Here is a 19,786-nt window from a genome sequence, read left to right as displayed (position 1 = left end):
ATAATTTTATTTTTTTGTCATTTCTAGGGGCGGCAGAAATTGGCTCGCTTTAACGCACGAGAATTTGCCACCCTTATTATCGACATTCTCAGTGATGCCAAGCGACGGCAGCATGGAAAGGGCTTGACAAGCCCCACAGGTGAGACTCCGACATTGCAGTTCTCTAACTTTGAGATTTTAGGTGAATATCAATAACACAGCTTCAGTAAAGATGGATATAGCTAAGCCAGTGTAGTTTCTCACTCTCTCAGTGGCTCCTCATATTAATGATGTTATCTTTTGTTTTTGTGGTTATTGTTTTTCAGACCCGCTGGATCTGAGTCAGGAGGACGATGACCAGCACGATTATGACAGCGTAGCGTCTGATGAAGACACAGACAGTGAGCTAACTGCACAGAATAACAACAACACCCAGCGCAATAACCGGGCCAAGGTGAGCTCATCAAACCCTTACCCGCTTACTGGGTGTTTACCTGAGGAAAAGATTGAAAGTTGAAGATTTGTGTTCATCCATCTAGATGTCCAAAGCATCATATGACCCCTTTAATAATGAATCTACTTAAGTTGAGGAGCATCTTAAAACCTTTGGAGAAACAAGCTCAGATAAGATTTTTAATTTCTTGTGCTGTAGGTTAGGCCTTGGTAAATGTTGATCTTGGTTTTGCCAGACCAGCAAATTAGTATTTTCAGTAATACAGAATCCAGTGTTGTCATGTCCCAGCATGCACCGCTGGAAGAGCAGCAGAAGCTGCAGCCCTGCCTCATATTTGCAGAATGACATCATCCCCTTTTTCAAGGCTGTGATCAGTGAAGCTATTGTTCTGCAGCTGAAGACAGGATGCTGTGTCTGAGCATGCTCAGTCCACAAACAGTAAGTGACATGGCTGAGTGTAGTAGAGCACAAAGTAAACCCCATTGGGGAATGTGGGGTTTAAAACCTTCTCCAGTAGCACTACTGTTGGTTATATTGTACGGTTATTCATTTTTATCTTAAAATAGCTACTTTTTGTGGTTTTTGTATGAAAATATAATTTTATGTTATCTATTCAATATGCTTTATAATAATGTTATGTAAAATCTCCATATTAATGGTAGGTTTATATATGCATATAGGCATCAGTGATACCTAAAATCATCACTTGTGCTGTTAGTTTTCTAAGAGATTGAACATACTGTTTTTGAATGTGAAATGATAAACGGGCAAAAAAAACACTTTGATATTTGAGGATATATTATAGATTTGAAGTGGGATCTTTTGACTTATTAAATATAAGTCTACTGTTCAAAAGTTTTTTTGTTTTTTTTTAAGAAGTCAAAAAAATTAATATATTAATAATATTACATATATATATATATATTAATATAATAATATTACAGTTTAAAATAACTGTTTTCTATTGTAATATATTTTAATGTCATTTTTTCTGTTATGGCAAACTGAATTTTTAGCAACCATTACTCCAGTCTTGATGAAAAGAAAGTTTAAAAGAGCAGCATTTATTTAAAATAGTTTTTCTGTTTTGTCATTTTGATATATTTAATTCATACTTGCTGAATAAAAATATTCATTTCTTTCAAAAAAAACAAAAATCTTCCTGACCCCAAACTTTTGAACAGTATCGTAAATACTACAATAAATTAAAGAAATACGTAATTGTGCATATCGTTTAGGAAAAAAGCTCTCTCTTCAAACCTGTTACCCTTTACTGTTTGTTCATTAACAGTGTGTTGTGATTTGATTTGTGGTTTGTGTTGTGTCAATCAGAGCATGGACTCGTCGGACCTGTCAGATGGGCCCATCACACTACAGGAGTATCTGGAGGTGAAGAAAGCACTGGCCTCCTCAGAGGCCAAAGTTCAGCAGCTCATGAAGGTCAACAACAACCTGAGTGAGGAGCTGCGGAGGCTTCAGAAGGAGGTATGCCCACCCACTGGATTAAAACTGTGTCTTTGTTTTAAAATGATTACAGTTTCACACAGATAGAAATGAAATGCTGCCGTAAACTACAGCTCACCATTACACATACTGATCCCAAACCATCGAACAGAGCAGAACAGTGTTATTATACACTACTGCTCAAATGTTTGGGGTCGGTAATATTTTTAAAAAGAAGTCTCTTATGCTCATCAAGGCTGCATTCATTTGATCAAAAATACAGTAAAACTATAAAAAAAATATATGGTCAAATATTATTACAATGTAAAATAACTGTTTTGTGTTTGAATATATTTAAATTTATTTCTGTAATGACAAAAGGAAATTTTCAGCAGTTACTAAATAAATGTATTAATTACTTAAAAAATTTCTGACCCCATACTTTTAAATAAAAATGTATATATCTTATACCATGCTCTTCCCACTGAGAATGAAGCCCTTCCTTGTTCAGAAAACCTTAAACTTCCTGTCCATCAGGCCAACCCCATTTTATCAGCCCCGGCATGACGTAACCGTCCACACTGCAACTGTTGTTTTTTCTTTGGTCCTTGTGTTTGTGTATGTGTGTGTGTGACTCCCGGTGATGCCCCTCCATCCCTGTAGATCACGCGGATGCAGACGGAGAACCGCGCGCTGCGGGGGGCCCAGGCTGGGGCCAGGGGCTCTCTGACCGGGGGTGGTGGCTCAGGGCTGTGGCTTGGTGGGGTAAGGGGTACGGGCGGAGGGGTAGGTGGAGACTCCAGCCTAAACACACCCTCGTCTGCCCCCCTCCGCCGGGATAGACAAGCCTTCTCTATGTATGAGCCCGTGGGGACCACCCCTAAAGCTCTCACCCCAGCCCTGGACCCCCTGACGGGCCGCCTGCAGCCTCTCAGCCCCGTAAGTTTGAGCATTAGTGGCCGGCCTGATCTTTTTAAACTTCCTTTTCCTGTTGGGCTCTCTTTCTCCCTCTGCTTACCTGAGCCCACACTGGTGTGCTGCTGCTGCCTGGAGCACGTGCTTCCACTCTTACTCACTGCTCTCTACCGCCACCTTATGGCCAAACAGGAGCACTTCCTACCCTGATAACACCTCTCTTTTTCTAGACGTTGGCTGTCTAAAAACTCAGTGTGCTGCCCAAATTGACAGCATTTTTGAGCATCGTGGGTCTCTTATACACCTGGTATCAATGATTTGATCATAAGTGGACTGTGCTGTTTGTGAATATCTTAAGTATACCTACGTAAATTCACAAATTACTCCGAAATTTATTTGCATTTTTATTTCTGGTTCTTTTTTTAACGTTACTTTTCTTTTTTACATAAATGTATTATTTTTTATTTTTTTAATTAGCTATTAACATGCACAAATGTAATTTTGAGGGAGTATTTTTTTATTAGCTATCACCGTGCAGAAATTTAATTTTGAGGGAGCATTATTATTATTATTATTATTATTTACTTTTTAAATTCTTTGGCTTCCTCACAAACTACTCCCAAATTTTCAGTAATTTTGTCAATGTACAGAAATTTAATTTTGGAAGATTAAAAAATGTATCATATATGTATTTAATTTTTTTTATTTATTTTTCTTTATCATAAACTACTTCCAAAATTGTTAGCATTTTTGTTTTATTTTTCATTTTCACTTTTTTTCTTAAATTACATTTATTGACATGCAACATTATTTATTTATTTACTTTTTAACTTTATTAACAAGCAGAAATTTTATTTTGTAAGTTTTAAATGTTTTTTACTTATTTATCATTCTTTATTTTTATTATACTTTTTAAAATTCTTTAGCTTTATCACCATGCAGACTTTATTTATTTAATGTGGTTCATATTATCACAAAATCATAGACCCTCTGAACAAAACCTGATCACAATCTGTCTCTGGCTCACCCAGAATGCATGTTAATACCAGGTTTGCCTCTAATGCTTAAACATGTTGCGTAGCAAGGCAGCTCAATACAGTTTGAGACACAAGTTATTTAGCATAGGAAGATAGAAGTGGCATGAATTGCATTGTATCGTTCTTGAAATGGTTGATATGCCAAGAGAGGATCTCTTTGAGAGATATGCTTGTCTTGTGCAATGTGACATGTCTGGAATGTGTAGAAAACTGATTGATGGTTGCCTGATTAGTAAACTCAAACGAGTTGATCTGCATGGCACACATCAAACGCTTAATGATTTCTTGTAGTGTGCAGTGATTTGTTGTGTTTCACCAGACAGCGCTGAAATGAGAAATCGTCCTCTGTTTGTGGATATTCATAGATCTGTAGGATGTATTTTAATGTCTTTTGAATGCCTTGTTTTGATTTGCTTTAATTGCTTTTGCAATTATGCAAAAACGCCATTTTGATTATGCAATATCCCATTTTTGGGGTCATTGCTGACAGTGTAGTATAGACTTATTTTGTTTTATTAGTTGTGGGTAATGTATTTGGGATGCACCGTTGTGCCTGTTTTATTAACTGTGCGTGTCTATTTTTAGTGTTTTCATTAGTTTAGAGAAGTAGATGTTATTGCATTGTTAATTCAGTTTTGCTTTTGAGCTTAATGTAGAATCTTGCTGTTCTGCAATATCGAAAACCTCTACACTAAGTTACTTGTGTCTAACTGAATTACAGTCGTCAGTATAGCAGTTTTGCCGCAAATGTTCTTACATCTAACAGTCCTGTGCAGAAATGACTATCAAAGCTGCTTCTCTCCTTTCCATCCTCTGCCTGCTGACTGTCTGTCAGCTTTTCTCCTCCTGTTAATCTCATTCTGCTCATGTTCAGGTGCGAAAGGGCGCTCCTATGGGTCCCACCCCCTATGGAGGGCCGCACCTGTCAGCCTCCACTGACGGCCGATATAATGTGAGTGCCTCTTTCCATTCATATCTACACTGACATGTGAGTTACAGACTGTGATGTGTAACAGACTTCTGCGCATGTTTGTCTTGTCCAGCCTCCAAAAGCGGGAGAGAAATATTGGAGCGGACCTGATAGTGATTATGACAACTCTCAAACGTACGACGTCTCCCTCGGGTGAGTGCAAGCTACCGTTAAAAACAAAGCACACCAGGTTCAGAGTCTTTTTCAGAGGTTTTCAGCAATTCATTTGTAATAAGAGTAATAAAAACGAAAAATAAACTTGTGTACTGTGTTAAGAATAATATTTTTTATGTTATTATGAATCTTTTTTTATTCACAGTAAAAAAATAAATATTTATATAATTAATTCGAATTATTCTTTTATTGTGTTTTTTTGTACTTTTAATAAAACTATTTTTAGTACTCTTAATAAAAAATATTCCACATACAGTACAGGATATTACAATATTAATATTACAATAGTGATATATTTGTCTTCTAAAAATACCATTATACCATATCATATGCAATATAATAGTTTATTTTTAACTAATTAACTAAATAACTAATAGTTATTATAATAAATATTATTGTTAGAATAGAAAAAAAAACATATTTGTCTTATTTTTTAATTATTTGTAATAACTTATAACTGGCAATAAATTTCTTTCTTTGAGCATGGAAATTTGAGTGTTTTTAGTATGCGTGCTTGTGTGTGTTCATGTGTGTGTTTTTAAAAAAAAATTTGTTATAATGTTGCGTGGTAGTGTGGGCCGCAGCAGTGAGGAGGACAGCAGGGGGGATGTGGAAGACACAGAGGGTGAGCCGGACCCCACGCTGCCCTGCACAGAGGACGTCATCCTCAAAACCGAGCAGGTCACCAAGAACATCCAGGAGCTCCTGAGAGCTGCACAGGAGTTTAAACACGACAGGTATGACAGACTGTTACCCCTCAAGCTGAATGCAAAGTCATTTTGCTACACTTAATAGAAACATACTATTATGGAGAGTTGAAACAGATCTTCCGGAAAAAAAAAATTGAAAGAAATCTCTTTGGTTGCAGTTTTGTGCCATGCTCAGAGAAAATCCACTTAGCTGTGACAGAAATGGCCTCGCTGTTTCCCAAGGTAAATAAATGCGTCATATTGTAATACTTCGCCTCAGGAAATCCAGCCAGACGTACTAAATCTCTCTGCTCTGTTTGCTTCTCTCAGAGACCAGCGCTAGATGCAGTACGTTCTTCCTTGAAGCTCCTGGCGGCCAGTGCGTCCCGCCTGCAGGTGGAGTGTCGTAAAGCGGCACCCTCTGACTCGTCGGCCAGTACGGTGGACTACCAGCTCCTCACCCAGCAGGTCATCCAAGCACACCAGGTTCAGTCTTTTTCAGAGGTTTTCAGCAATTCATTTGTAATAAGAGTAATAAAAACGAAAAATAAACTTGTGTACTGTGTTAAGAAATTAAGAAGAGAAATATTGCTGTTGTAGTGCTATTGTTGTACTTTTAATATATGAATATAATAATATAATTAATTTGATGAATTATTACATTTCAATACATTTTAACGTTGATTTACATATTGATATGTAAATTTGTGTAATCATAATATTTAATATTAATTTGTATAATAATAATATTGTCATTTTAATGTTAGATTTTTTTACTGGACAGGAGTAATATATTTGTCTTCTGAAAAACAAGTAATGTTATAAAAATAATATATATTTGCATATTATGAATGATTTTTTATTTCACAGTAACAAAAATAAATCTTTTATTTTATAATTATCTATAATTATTCATTTATTCAGTGTTTTTGTTGTACTTTTAATAAACGTGCAGTGTGGGCCGCAGCAGTGAGGAGGACAGCAGGGGGGATGTGGAAGACACAGAGGGTGAGCCGGACCCCACGCTGCCCTGCACAGAGGACGTCATCCTCAAAACCGAGCAGGTCACCAAGAACATCCAGGAGCTCCTGAGAGCTGCACAGGAGTTTAAACACGACAGGTATGACAGACTGTTACCCCTCAAGCTGAATGCAAAGTCATTTTGCTACACTTAATAGAAACATACTATTATGGAGAGTTGAAACAGATCTTCCGGAAAAAAAAAATTGAAAGAAATCTCTTTGGTTGCAGTTTTGTGCCATGCTCAGAGAAAATCCACTTAGCTGTGACAGAAATGGCCTCGCTGTTTCCCAAGGTAAATAAATGCGTCATATTGTAATACTTCGCCTCAGGAAATCCAGCCAGACGTACTAAATCTCTCTGCTCTGTTTGCTTCTCTCAGAGACCAGCGCTAGATGCAGTACGTTCTTCCTTGAAGCTCCTGGCGGCCAGTGCGTCCCGCCTGCAGGTGGAGTGTCGTAAAGCGGCACCCTCTGACTCGTCGGCCAGTACGGTGGACTACCAGCTCCTCACCCAGCAGGTCATCCAGTGCGCCTACGACATCGCCAAAGCTGCCAAGCAGCTGGTCACCATCACCACCCGAGAGAAAAAACAGTGACCCTCCGGCACACCGGGCAGGGGCAGAGACTGAGAAACCGGAGAAAAGAGCAAAAACTGATGGCTGGGAATCGTTGGTCAGCTAGATGAAGATGGGAAAAGAATCCAGCTGCGGCCAACCGGACGCAGAGATGTTTGGGAGAAGCCGAATGGAGAGGCCTGCTTTTCCTTACACTCCTTTTCTTCTCTCATTTCAGTATTTCAGGAGGATCTTCTTTCATTTACACATCTAAATATAACAACACTACACAGGCAGACCCACAATTCAGTGCTGATGGTCTGCTAGCGCATGGGTGGCTACTTTTTGGTTTTCTTTGTGAAACACACAAGCACTCCTAACCATCAGAGAACCAGAAACCTTCCTCCTAAATCGCTTATTTTCAGTTTTTCCTCTCTCTCTGTCTTTCGATTGATTTTGTGTTTTTAAGTGCCGCTCCATTGGCCTCTTTCTCTTGGGACAAATGTACTGACTTTAAACAACAACACTGGAGTTATTTGAATGATTATGACTTAAGTTTCGTATTATTGTTACAATTATTGATGTCTTCTTTTGATTTTTGTTTCATTTAGTTTCGGTGGAAATCACACAGAGCTTTGCGAACATTAACAGGGGTGAACCATAACCTGTGAAAACTAACCAGAACACTCCCGTCCTCCAGTGGTAGAAGCACTGGCTCACTCACACAGTGTTTTACTATGTATACTACATTTTTTATTTTTTGTCGAAGTGCGTTGAACACTAGCCAAAGGAGCAGAGGGGAGTGATGACACTACAGTTACGGATCCCTCTTTTTTCCATCTTCGAGCACAAAGACAGCGGTCGGGGTTGATGTACAGAAAAGGTTCATCTCATCTCAATCCCTCCGTTAGTGGGTTTTGGTATCAGAACAATGCAAATGTGCACAATCATCACATTGTCTTTAGCTTATTAGGTTAGGACAAAACCATCACTTTAGGACTACATGTTCACTTTCTGCACATAATCGAATGGCCTTTATTTTTTGTCAGTTTGGTGGAGTTTTCACTTCAGGACCAGGTGGTTTTTTTGTGTGTGTGTGTGTGGTTGTTTGTTTTCCTTTTGAGAATATTTGATTTCTTTGTTCTTTATAATTCATGTTTTTTTTTTATCGAGTATATGTGTAGTTAATGGTTATTAATGTAAGAAGATCCTTATGTTTTATAAGCTACGAGCCTGTGAATGTTGATGGTTGAAGATGACCACTATCAATGTTCTCATCACTAACATTTCACATACAGTCACAGGGAAAACGCGTCACGTCGGTGAGGATGTCCATCTGCTGCATCAGGACCAGTGAAGTCACATTCCGTAGAGGTGGTCTGGGTCACTTGTTGAGAATTGTGGGAAACCAGTCCCTCGCTATGTTGATGTTCATGGCAGAGGAGTTGAACGGGAGCTTCCAGTATGTACGCACATGAAGATGAAAATCTGTGTGTGTGAGCACGATCAAACCAAGTATTTGTTGTACAGTTACTTTGCATTTTAGACGCCTTAAACGTCCTGTTGTTTTCCATATCGGTTTTACCCACCAGCCTTTTAAGTTAAGCCATTTTTTCATTCTTGCCTTTTGTTTCTTTAACTTGGGGAATGGGATAATGTTAGCGTCCCCTGAAAACGTGTCAAAACAGATTGTCTGAAAATCTCTTGATCATTGCCTTTGCACATCTGCTAGACTGACTTTAATCAGTAATCATGTGACTGGCGTCTGGCTCTTCCACACTATAGAAGCACATGGTGAGTAAAGCAGTGTATGCTTAAAATTTTTCCCCAGATTCTTCATTTTACACTAAATATGTCAGGATGGTTTACTGTGGTGATGACTTGGGAGAAATAGTTTGGGCCATTATTTAATAAGCACTAAATTCAGAGAGCATTCTGAGAAAGGATGTCATTGCACACTCACTATATGTCCAACTCTAAATCTGATTCCTTTCAGAGTAGTCTAGATTTTTCCCAGCCATCTTGCTGCAGATGCATACATTACTCACATAATGCACCGGTGAAATTATTTTTAAATCGATTAATGCACAAACACACTTCCGTGATCAGTCATACTGTCTGCACTATTCTTGTTATGACTGTTCTTTATGACGTGGTTCTTACATGAGAGATTAACTGATGGGAGAAATTTGTTTAGCAGAGGCTACCTGTACAATATAGAAATGAAATAAAAGACTAAGCAAAATCATTTAAAGCGTCATAAAGACTCATAAGCTGTACATTTGTAATAAATAAAAGAAAAAGTTCCTTGTCTTCTGTGAGGAGTTCTTTGTTAGGCATTTTAATTGTGGCGATGGTGGTGTTTTACAGGGTGTTTACCAAAAATGCTAACAAATTAATTGCATGTACAGAAATGAAATGCAGAAAAACACAAATAGAGAACAAGATTCAAAAGACAAACAGGAGTTACGCAAAAAAAAGCCTCAGTTTATGGTTGTGGTTTAGTTCAGCGTTTGCAGAAACGATCAGTCTGGAGTCTGGACCAACTGACAAATATTTAAGTACCAGGGTTGACAAGGCCGCGGGAACTGGGTAGATTTTTTTTCCGTTTAAAGGTTTACCAACACATTATTGTATTGAAATTGAAATATTTTACTCTGACCAGTTCACATTCTACCAGTTATAAAACAGTTAGACTTCTTTTAGGAAGCCTAGTTTTTCAAATAGTTCAGAACGTTACCACTCCATGACAACAAAGAAAAGAACCACCTGTCAGTCTTAGAAATGAATCAGACTGTGCTTATGATTACGACAGTGATTTTGAAGTTCGAATTTTGTGTAATGCATAACGGTGACTAAAATATGTATACTAGGGATGGGAGTGGAATATTTTGAGTTTTGGTATATGGGTTACTTAATTCGTTATTTGGCTGGTTTTGTTACACAGATCTGGCAACCCTGCTAACTACTTTCGCAAAGAACTTTCATTATACGTTCACCGTTCCTTATCCAACTAGTATTGGCTAGGCAACTAGATTACATTTTGAATTACTTGCAGACTTCCAAGTACACCTAGCTGGTGGAGTTTAGTTTAGACTGCTGAAGCATTTTTCTTCCCCTCCCCCCATGCATAAAAATACATATATTCTTGTGCTTGCTGCCTCATCACTTTGTAAATGCTGTAAGAATGTTAAATAGTTCATTAAAGATCTACTAATGTAATCAAGGTAAACCATCATGAAATAGCAAAGATTGCATGAAAATGTAGTTTGTAACTTGAAAATTGGTAAATATAAGCTGTCAATCAACCCATAATAGTTATTAAACGAATGCTGGAAGCTGGACATAAATACACAATAACCCCTAAGTAAACCCCAAAATCTGTTTACCAAAAACCTATCCATGTGAGAGAAAAAAATGCAAAGACTTTGTATTTACTAAATGAGTTCTCAATATCTCTGCAGACCACAAAGACCACTGAATGAATACACACTACAGACATTAATATAAATTCTTTTAAATGTCATTATCAGGTCATGAGGCATAATTATGAAACGAGTAATACACTGTATCCGAGACCAATAAACACACAGAGTCTTAAGGAGAAAGTGGAACAGAACAGCAGAATACCATTTAAATGTCTGAATACAGTTCACAATTAAACCTCGTATGACAGAGGCACAATGCATAGCCCAAAACATGTGCTAATACATCTATAACCCAACATGACATGATATTTAACGCCCTAGATCCTGTGTGGAAATTCAACTGAACTAAACTAAGTTTGTTACGTCATGACTGTAAACCTGGCATTACCACATTAGTAGAATTTAGTCCTTTCAGATCTACAAAAAGTCCTGAGAAAAGTGGCTTATGAGTAACAATGGGTCAGCTGCAACCCGCTAATACCATAAACTCATGGTGATTTGTCATGAGGCAGCTTCATCTTGTACAAATAGAAAATAACACCTGCAGCAAATACATCAAGGATGGAAACATCTGTTAGAGAAAAATGTAAACATGTTAACATGCTGGTGATACAGGTAGTGAGGGGTTATTTGAACTGTGCTGATGTCGGTCAAATTAAAAAAAGAAAAAAAAAGGTTGGTAAACATATTTATGAAACACTTTCAAAATAAAAGTTAGACAGGGCAGAAACAAGGGCTGAAAAAACATGTTGCTCTTTATTAGTGTAAGAAACACCTCTGGATGGGATGTCCTGGGTGCAGATGTGAAGATAAGAGAAAAACTACTGGAGTGAAGAGAGAGAGCAGCCCATCATACTGCAGTAGAGACATCTTCCAATACTAGGACACAACATCTGAAAATACAAATATGAAAAAAAAATTTAAATAACATAAAAATAAAGAAAGAAAATAATATAAAGAAAAACATATAAAGAAAATAATAATTAAAATAAAGTTTATATATAATAATTAAATTAACTTCTTAGCTGTTATTTTAAACAAAGCATCAGTTGAGCTGTACTCACAGTATCAGCTGCAGCATCTCATTCATCTGCGGCAGACATCCCTTTCACTGGATCCTTCTCTCGCATCTATAGTAGAAAAAAGACCATTTCAGACTTGTCAATATTGGATTATTAATATTGGAATAATTATGCATGCTCATTTTACTTTTACTACTGTATTAACTTAAAACTGTTAAATGTAATCTTTAGCAAAATTCAAAATTAATATTATTTTTCATTACACAATACCGCTTAAATTCACTTGTAGCACTCATATTGATTGATTTTAGTTAAGTGTTTGAATTTATTTAGGCACAAACCGTATAAATTCTAATATCTTCTATTGATGAATTATTATTCACAACATTAAAATAATTATCATCTTATCGGTATCAGACAAAACTTTAATATTGGTGAATCCTTAAAGCTGCAGTACGCAATTTTTGGCGCTCTAGCGGTTAATAAACAGAACTGCGTGCGTCTTGCAGCAGAACATTGTAGCCGGAGCTACTTCTCTCTGTTTATGTCTATGACGAATCACGCAGGTACCGGGCTACTCCGCAGCGGTACCTACCCGTCTAAAATAAAATAGTCCGAATATAAACACTTATTATAGGTGTACCGTAGTGATTCAGGACAAGCCAAAAACACGGTTTGGAAAATGGATTCATGGTGTACTCGTTTATTATATAAATTTTAAACACAAAAAAGTTACGGACTGCAGCTTTAAATTAAATACAGATTAAATATCTCCTCTGACCAATGTTGAATAGCATCATTAACAAGGATCTTCAGTGCATCAGTGTTATTTTAGTAGCTTCTATATTTTCAGTTTTCATTTAAGTTTTTAAGTTGCACTAATTTGGTAATTTATTCGTTTTTTCTATTAATATAGTAATACAAAAGTTTTAAGTTTTTCATAGAATATTTTTCATTTATTTCAGCTTTATTTCAATTAACAACACTGCAAAAAATGCTTTCAGAAAAAAACAAGTCAAAATTAAGTGAGTTTTTGCTTGAAACAAGCAAAATAATCTTGTTTTCTGTTTGAAATAAGGTTATGTTGCTTACCCCATTGGCAGATTATTTTGCTTGTTCTAAGCAAAAACTCAATTTTGACTTTTCAAATTAGAATTTTCAGAAAAAAAATGTTTACTTGTCTAGAAAATCCTTCTTGATTTAAGAATGTTTAGATATCTGGGCCGAAAACAAAAAAGCATTTTTTGCAGTGAAAAACAATTTATATTAGTTTTAGTTCCCGATAAGCCTGTACTGCATCTTATTTTAAAAACTGTGACCATTATAGATCATTTTGGTAAACTGTGTTCTTTACCGTGTTCAATGAGTTTAAAAACGTTGCTGAACTCACATTATCGAGTTCTTTCTGTGTCTCCTCCTCCATGCGGCGGATGTCCTCCATGGTCAGATGGATCCATCGGTCTAACCAGCAGAAGAGCTGCCTGTGGAAGCTGGTGAACAGACGCTTCTCTTGCTGAAGTAAAACCAAACAAACAATGTTTCATGAGTCACCACATTAAAATCAGACTAATAAACACACAAACACCAAACCCTCTAATAAACTGAACAAACACTAACTGTTTATCTTTCTAAGCCACACCTCTATGATGTTAGAACGGACATTCTGTTGATATAAAAGTGAGTCACACTGAACACAGCATGAGGTATTTTACAGATTTATACCTTGTGAATGAAGTTCTCCACTTTATTCTGCAAGCCAAACCACTTGAACTTGACAGTGACTAGTTTATAGGCACACATATGAGGGCAGTCCTTCTTCTGAGGAAGTTCTTTCTGCAATACACAGGAACAAATGTGATAAAAAAAATGACTAGAAATATTTATCTAAAAACAATTAATGAAACCAGTGAAAAACAGATAATCTTAAAAAAAATAAAGCATATACATAAACCCTATCGGATAAGCATGTTATAAACTTCTGAAACATTGGTGTTTCATATTTTAGAGCAGTCACTGCAACTTATGAAATAACTCAATTAAATCTGTATGTGGGAGTGTGTGTGGAAAAAAATCAGATGTAACCCCCTTTGTAATCCTTAACATTTTCATAAGTAACTGTAATTTAATTACACATTTTTTCTTAGTAACTGTAACTGATTACAATTACTTTTATTTTGTAATTAAATTACGTAATTCCGTTACATGTAACTAGTTACTCCCCAACACTGTGTACTGATACACGTTCTTCCTACTGTTTACACTCACTTAAGACGTAATCAACTGTGTTTATGTGAATACTCGTCAAAACAGACAATTCAATATCATTTTCTGTAATGCGCCGTTCATGCGAAAGAGTACTCGCGCGCTGTGAGACGCGCTTTCTGTGTGTATGCTTCAGTGTCTGCGCTCAGAAAACCGGACCGAATTGAGTTCTCTCTTGCATCGTCAGATTTATCTATATTTCTGCTCTTCTCTTACTCCCACATATTGACATTTTTTAATGTTTTATGCGACGTGCAGCAAGTGTATGTTAGCTTATGTCCCGCTGGTTCATATGTACGCAATACGCATCTAACCTCCATTTTTGGTCATTCAAAAGGAGTTTTAGTTCGTTATCGTCTCGTTGTCGTCAGTGAAAAAAATGTCATTGACGAAAATTATTCGTCAACGAAATGAACACTGCATGAAACCATACACACCTTCCAGTCAGGTCCTAATGGCCCTCTACCAGTCTTCTGTGATTTAAATGTGGCTGGATCCTCGTCTGGTTTGTAGTCCTGTGAAGATGATCAAAATGTCAGCATGTCTCAAAGTCTGATCATACATCTAAAGTAAAACCTCAGTTTTCCTTACCTTAGTGTCCACCTGAGACCTGTCAGCAATGTCAATGTGTACCACCTCAACCTTCTTCCACTGTTCGGGGTCAAGCTTATGGACCTTAAAAAAAAAACAAAAAACAAAAAAAAAAAACAGAAGGTCATGGTTAGTTTACAAGATCAAGATTCTCACAGCTTCTTGCAATTCAATATTCAATTTTTTGCTTATTGTGGAGCAGTTTTTAGCATATTAAATTATGCTGTGCATCTATCTGCATAACATTGGGCCTTAAAAAAAAAAAAAAAAAAAAAAAAAAAAAACAGAAGGTCATGGTTAGTTTACAAGATCAAGATTCTCACAGCTTCTTGCAATTCAATATTCAATTTTTTGCTTATTGTGGAGCAGTTTTTAGCATATTAAATTATGCTGTGCATCTATCTGCATAACATTGGCTGTCTACTCACATTGTCCTGTTCACCGAGGTCAGGCTTGTGCCATGTCTCAATCATAACTAGAAAATTGTCCTTCATGTACTCATTCTATAAATACACACACAACACACATTTGATACACAGACAAAATCTGGGGTCTCTTTAAATTTTAAATTTAATTAGTTAAATTGATCAAAAGTCACAGTAAAGACATTTATAATGTTACAAAGGATTTCTATTTTAAATTAATGCTATTTTTTAAATGTTCTCTCCATCAAAGAACTCTGAAAAAATTTACGTTTCCACAAAAATAAGCAGCACACATGTATTTTGAACACTGATTTAACACTGCAGCCTTGGACTTCCAAAACAAGGCATTGTATATATAAGAATAAAACCTGATATAGAAGCATAAAATGCTGATTATTAATATTATTATTAATAGTAATATAAATATAAGTTTTATTTACACACAGGTGTCTCATAAACTCACCGTAAGAACTGGAGTGATGAATGATGTAGTGAGCACATGAAAAATAGGAAAAACACAGCTGTGAATTTCATCATCCTATGAGCTCTGTGTTTAATAGATCAGTCATGTATGAATGTACAGTTGCTGTAATATATTCAGTAAAGCTGTGCTGTTGTGGCTGGTACCTGTGCGACAGTAAGGATAAGCATTCCAGGCCTTCTCATGGATACTCAGGGCAGATGAAGGGGCCAGTAATCGTACAAAAGTTGGCACTTTACTGCATAAGACAGAGAGATATAGACATATCTGTCAGATACAGACTATGTTTTAAGACAGCACATGAGATGGCCCTTACAAAAAATTATAATACCATGGCCCTACGACTGCAGTACTGAGTAATTAATAATTAATGATTCTTATTACCTCTGCAAGTGGTAGATCTTGTGTGTGTACTGTCCTTTCTCTCCAGTCTCTTTCTCGTAGGGCTCGTTTTGCAGGACCTCCACCCCTTCTCCACCACCCGTCTCATTCTTACTGGCCTCTGCTACCGAGTACAGCTGACCCACCTGGTACTGCGGATGAGAGAATAATGTTAACTTCACTTGGTCATATGGAAATTACAGTATAACACCTCTAAATGACAAACAAAAACACACTGAAAGTGAATGCATTCTGCCAAGTGCATTTGCATGACATAGCTGCATACAGTGCTGAGAGCTGATTCAACATCTACATAGACAAATAGCCATATACAGGCTGGTGTGCCATAAACAAACGGACAAAATTATAGAGAAAGTGTTCAAAACCTATAATCGGATGATAGAAAAGAGGGAAACTGACATCTAATGCTTCTAGGAAATTTGTGCATCTCTAGTTCTCCAACTCTGCCCAGCTTCTGCCCAATACTATAAACAGCAGGAGTAGAAAAATATTTTAGCAGTTTTGGAGACTTTGGATACAAATTTGAAACATTTTATTCAAATTCTCACCGCGAAAATAAACCGATAATTTTAAGTAGGGCTGCACGATAAATCGCATGCGATATTTAACTCTGTGTAGTAAATGCTTCTCCATGTGAAAGCCGGCACGTGATGGAGATTTACCGCTGATTACAGAACGGCTTTACTGACAAGATGCGCATTAAATATCGCATGCGATTTATTGTGCAGCCCTAATTTTAAGTAATGTTATGACGTAAAACCGTTAATGTTAAAAATCCATACAATTTTGACATAAATAAATAAAACACTAAACAATCAATTTTAAATACTACATATTAATTTAGACCTTCAAATTATAATGTACAGTATGAAAAACTGAAGTTCTGTTTATAGTCGATAATTATTTTTACATGATGACTAATAATTGATAAACGGCAAATGTTAAAATTTATAGGCTACTATTTGTGTCTAAATAGATTAAAACAACTAAATCATTAATGTTACAAGTGAATTGAGGCATCACAACATTATAATGCACAGTATGAAAAAAATGGATATTAATTTTGAGATTTGTTAAAGATTTAACAGTGTTATAAAATTAATAGTTTGTAAAGTTTAACTTTAAGTGAGAGTTAGATGATAGCATTGGTAAGCTAAATAGAAAAATAGAAAAAACAAACATGCACAATTAAATATCTAACATCGATTATACCGATTAAAAGAAACTCAAATATCAGCGAATAGCTGATATTAAGCTACTGAAATATTGTGCAGTGAATTTTCTCGTAATTATACTTATTATCATTAAACCAGTGTAAATTACTGACTCTCATACAGAAATGAGTGATGAAGACTGCACCTCTGACCACATCTACACTCGGTATATCTACAAAACCAGCTTCCAGAATGTAACATCCTTTAGGTGCTTCCTGTTTCAGCTGGTTGGGTCTCAATTCTCTGTCAGTCGGTATTATATGGTCTTTTGCGCAGGTGAACAGAAAGGAATGCAACTACACGTCAAACCTTTACTGCCGTTTAGACAAAAACATTTGACTTCTTCAAAAATGATTTCTTATTCAAACACAACAGATACAGAACAAGACATCCAAATATGCAGGGTAAAAACACACCAGACTACATCAACAAATACTACAACAGGGAGGGCAAGAAATGACAGGGACAAAACAAATTCAACCTTTGCCAAGTAAGCTGGAGCAAAGATGGTACATTGATAAAGTCTGATAAGCTCGGTCTCAGGTTACAATTAATTACAGTCTGTCCTTGTCTGCTATATACAGGCCAGCAGTTAACTAGGCCACTTTCCCACAAACCTCAGACTATTTGTTTCAATTAATCATTTCAATGTCTAAACCAGGGGTGTCCAACCCTGCTCCTGGAGAGCTACCGTCCTGCAGACTTTACTTCCAACCCTGCTCCAGCACACCTGTCTGTAATTATCAAGCAACCCTGAACACCTTGATTAGCTGGTTCAGGTGTGTTTGATTGGGGTTAGAGCTGAAATCTGCAGGATGGTAGCTCTCCAGGAGCAGGGTTGGACACCCCTGGTCTAAACTGTCTGGCCCAACAGAAGAAACTGGGCGGAGTCTGGAAACCCGGAGTAACGGAAGAATTCTGCCAACGATATATCCATGAGCCTCAAGATGGACTTTTCAAATTATGACTAGACTAAAATGGATTTTTAAAAATAAATATAACCCATAAAGAAACACCTGTAAAAAGCACATACCTCTTCAACAGAAATGGGCAGGACGATTCGACTGAAAAACAAAAGAGAAAGGCCATTGAGTCAGCAAAAATAACATGAGGCAACCTTTGAACTCTTTTCATTCATTCAATCACATTGAATTCCTTGACAACTTGGTATCCTCTAGGAATGCCAACAAGCCCTGTTTTCACCGTCTGAAGACAATTGCACTAATAATCTTAATCTTATAAATAACAGAGCACTTTAGTTTTTAAAAACTGGTGTTGCTTTATTCAGTAACCTGACCTTTGTGATCATGAAACAGCAATGTTCTGATAATATTGTTTCATAATGAGTTTACTCTGTATTGAGTGGTCTCAAATTTGAATAAGATACATATACATTATATATATATATATATATATATATATATATATATATATGTAAAATATCTGGTCACAAACCAAAGCTAACAAAAAGGTAGATTTCTGCATACTGAAAATAATTGAATCTGCAGAAAATGTTATTACAACCAAACGCCACAAAATAAAAAGTTAACCAAAAAAGTGAACAAAAGCATACTAATCTTTTAAAACCAGGATTATTTCTCACAATGTAACCCCTCCTGGTTTTTTTAAATCCCCTGATAATTCTCAGGTTTTCCATGACGTTGGAAATCTTGTCGAATTAAAAGTTCTTTATCACCATATTCAGTTAACATCAAGTATGATTAAAAAGCCATTATGGCAGTAATGACATCATAACGTAAACATAGCGACGTCTAATGTAATATTTTACAGCTCATTTAGCTCAGGTAGAATTCAGCTTGCTTGTTATATGAACATTAATGTCATAATAGGACTTTTTATTTAATCACTTAATATGTATACTACAGCACAGAAGTCTCAAAGTGCGGTCTGACGTACACAACGGTGCATTATGACGCGGGACCGGCGAAACGGTAACATGTGACAATCACATTCATACTAACGTTACCTGCAGTTTGTAACTTCAGCAGTTTTGTAACTTCAAAAGAGGTACACCCTTTTCTTTCTCTTTGTAAAGCAAATAAACTGATGACTCATTATAACTGCTGGTGTGGATTGCCTGGAATATAAATAATATAATCCGAAACAGGACTATAGATTACATTTTAGATTATTTGACATAACCTAATTAACACAGCGAAAAAAACATCCATAATTCATTAGTCAAAAATCAACATAAATCCACTTTATTAAGCAGCAGCCGGTGAAAGTGACCAAACACGAGCCCGTAAGTCAAGTTCAGCGCGGGATCAAAACTTCAGCGCAGTGAAATCATACTAAAATACTTACAATTCCTTTATCAACATGTTATCTCCTTCCGCTCCGCGTGCCCAACATTCAAACTAACTTAAAGAGAGTTTATTCTTCGACTCTTCGGTCCAACCCGCCGTGACTCGTTGCAGTTCAAGTTCCTGTATTTCTCATTTCTTTAAATTCATTTCCTGAAAGATGTCGCCAGGAGCGCCGCGTCGTCACGGCAACCACACCCACAACCTTGAGAACCGGAGCAGGAGCGAATCTGATTGGTCAAGAGCCGCACATAGAACCTTGCGCCACACCCTGGCCAGATATTTAACACGCTCAAACAGCACAGGTTTACAGAACTGAGTGTGCGTCCACATGGATGTCAGGTAGATGTTCTTGTTCCGCTGGTTTTAAATTTAGGATAAGACTACAACAGGAGGG

At 36.7% G+C, this 19,786-nt stretch overlaps 2 protein-coding genes across 5 annotated transcripts in view; one reads left to right on the top strand and one right to left on the bottom strand.

Annotated features, from left to right (window-relative positions):
• LOC107669736 (ARF GTPase-activating protein GIT1-like) overlaps positions 1–9,550 on the top strand; it is a 24,004-nt gene extending 14,454 nt beyond the window's left edge. For 2 of the 4 annotated variants that reach the window (XM_016462111.1, XM_016462110.1), the window contains 10 exons: positions 28–139; positions 306–433; positions 1,766–1,918; positions 2,540–2,815; positions 4,703–4,780; positions 4,872–4,951; positions 5,545–5,709; positions 5,841–5,904; positions 5,992–6,129; positions 7,202–9,550. In XM_016462111.1, coding sequence (XP_016317597.1) covers positions 28–139; positions 306–433; positions 1,766–1,918; positions 2,540–2,815; positions 4,703–4,780; positions 4,872–4,951; positions 5,545–5,709; positions 5,841–5,904; positions 5,992–6,129; positions 7,202–7,279 — 1,272 coding nt within the window. In that variant the 3' untranslated portion in view covers positions 7,280–9,550. Of the gene's footprint in view, positions 1–27; positions 140–305; positions 434–1,765; positions 1,919–2,539; positions 2,816–4,702; positions 4,781–4,871; positions 4,952–5,544; positions 5,710–5,840; positions 5,905–5,991; positions 6,130–7,063 lie in introns of all 4 variants that reach the window. The other 2 variants (XM_016462112.1, XM_016462113.1) reach the window with 2 other exon arrangements.
• A 1,105-nt stretch (positions 9,551–10,655) lies between these two features.
• LOC107669737 (phosphatidylinositol transfer protein alpha isoform-like) lies at positions 10,656–19,579 on the bottom strand. Its single transcript, XM_016462114.1, has 12 exons — positions 19,391–19,579; positions 18,096–18,126; positions 15,831–15,979; positions 15,593–15,684; positions 15,429–15,436; positions 14,969–15,043; positions 14,541–14,624; positions 14,387–14,464; positions 13,410–13,520; positions 13,078–13,200; positions 11,730–11,795; positions 10,656–11,558 (listed from the first exon to the last, which is right to left on the bottom strand). Exons 1-11 carry the CDS (start codon positions 19,405–19,407, stop codon positions 11,748–11,750), a joined length of 816 nt encoding a protein of 271 aa, XP_016317600.1. The 5' UTR covers positions 19,408–19,579; the 3' UTR covers positions 10,656–11,558; positions 11,730–11,747.
• Between the last annotated feature and the right edge of the window lie 207 nt (positions 19,580–19,786).

Source organism: Sinocyclocheilus anshuiensis, unplaced genomic scaffold (genome assembly GCF_001515605.1).
Source record: "Sinocyclocheilus anshuiensis isolate Anshui unplaced genomic scaffold, SAMN03320099.WGS_v1.1 scaffold684, whole genome shotgun sequence".
NCBI lineage: Eukaryota > Metazoa > Chordata > Actinopteri > Cypriniformes > Cyprinidae > Sinocyclocheilus > Sinocyclocheilus anshuiensis.
This window is presented reverse-complemented; position numbering and strand designations above follow the sequence as displayed.

Excerpts from the sequence above, each read along its gene's own strand:
- LOC107669737 (XM_016462114.1), bottom strand. Across the intron at positions 15,685-15,830 it reads AAGATCTACCACTTGCAGAG|TAAAGTGCCAACTTTTGTAC; the intron begins GTAATAAGAATC and ends TGTCTTATGCAG. Across the intron at positions 13,521-14,386 it reads CATTAGGACCTGACTGGAAG|AAAGAACTTCCTCAGAAGAA; the intron begins GTGTGTATGGTT and ends TGTGTATTGCAG.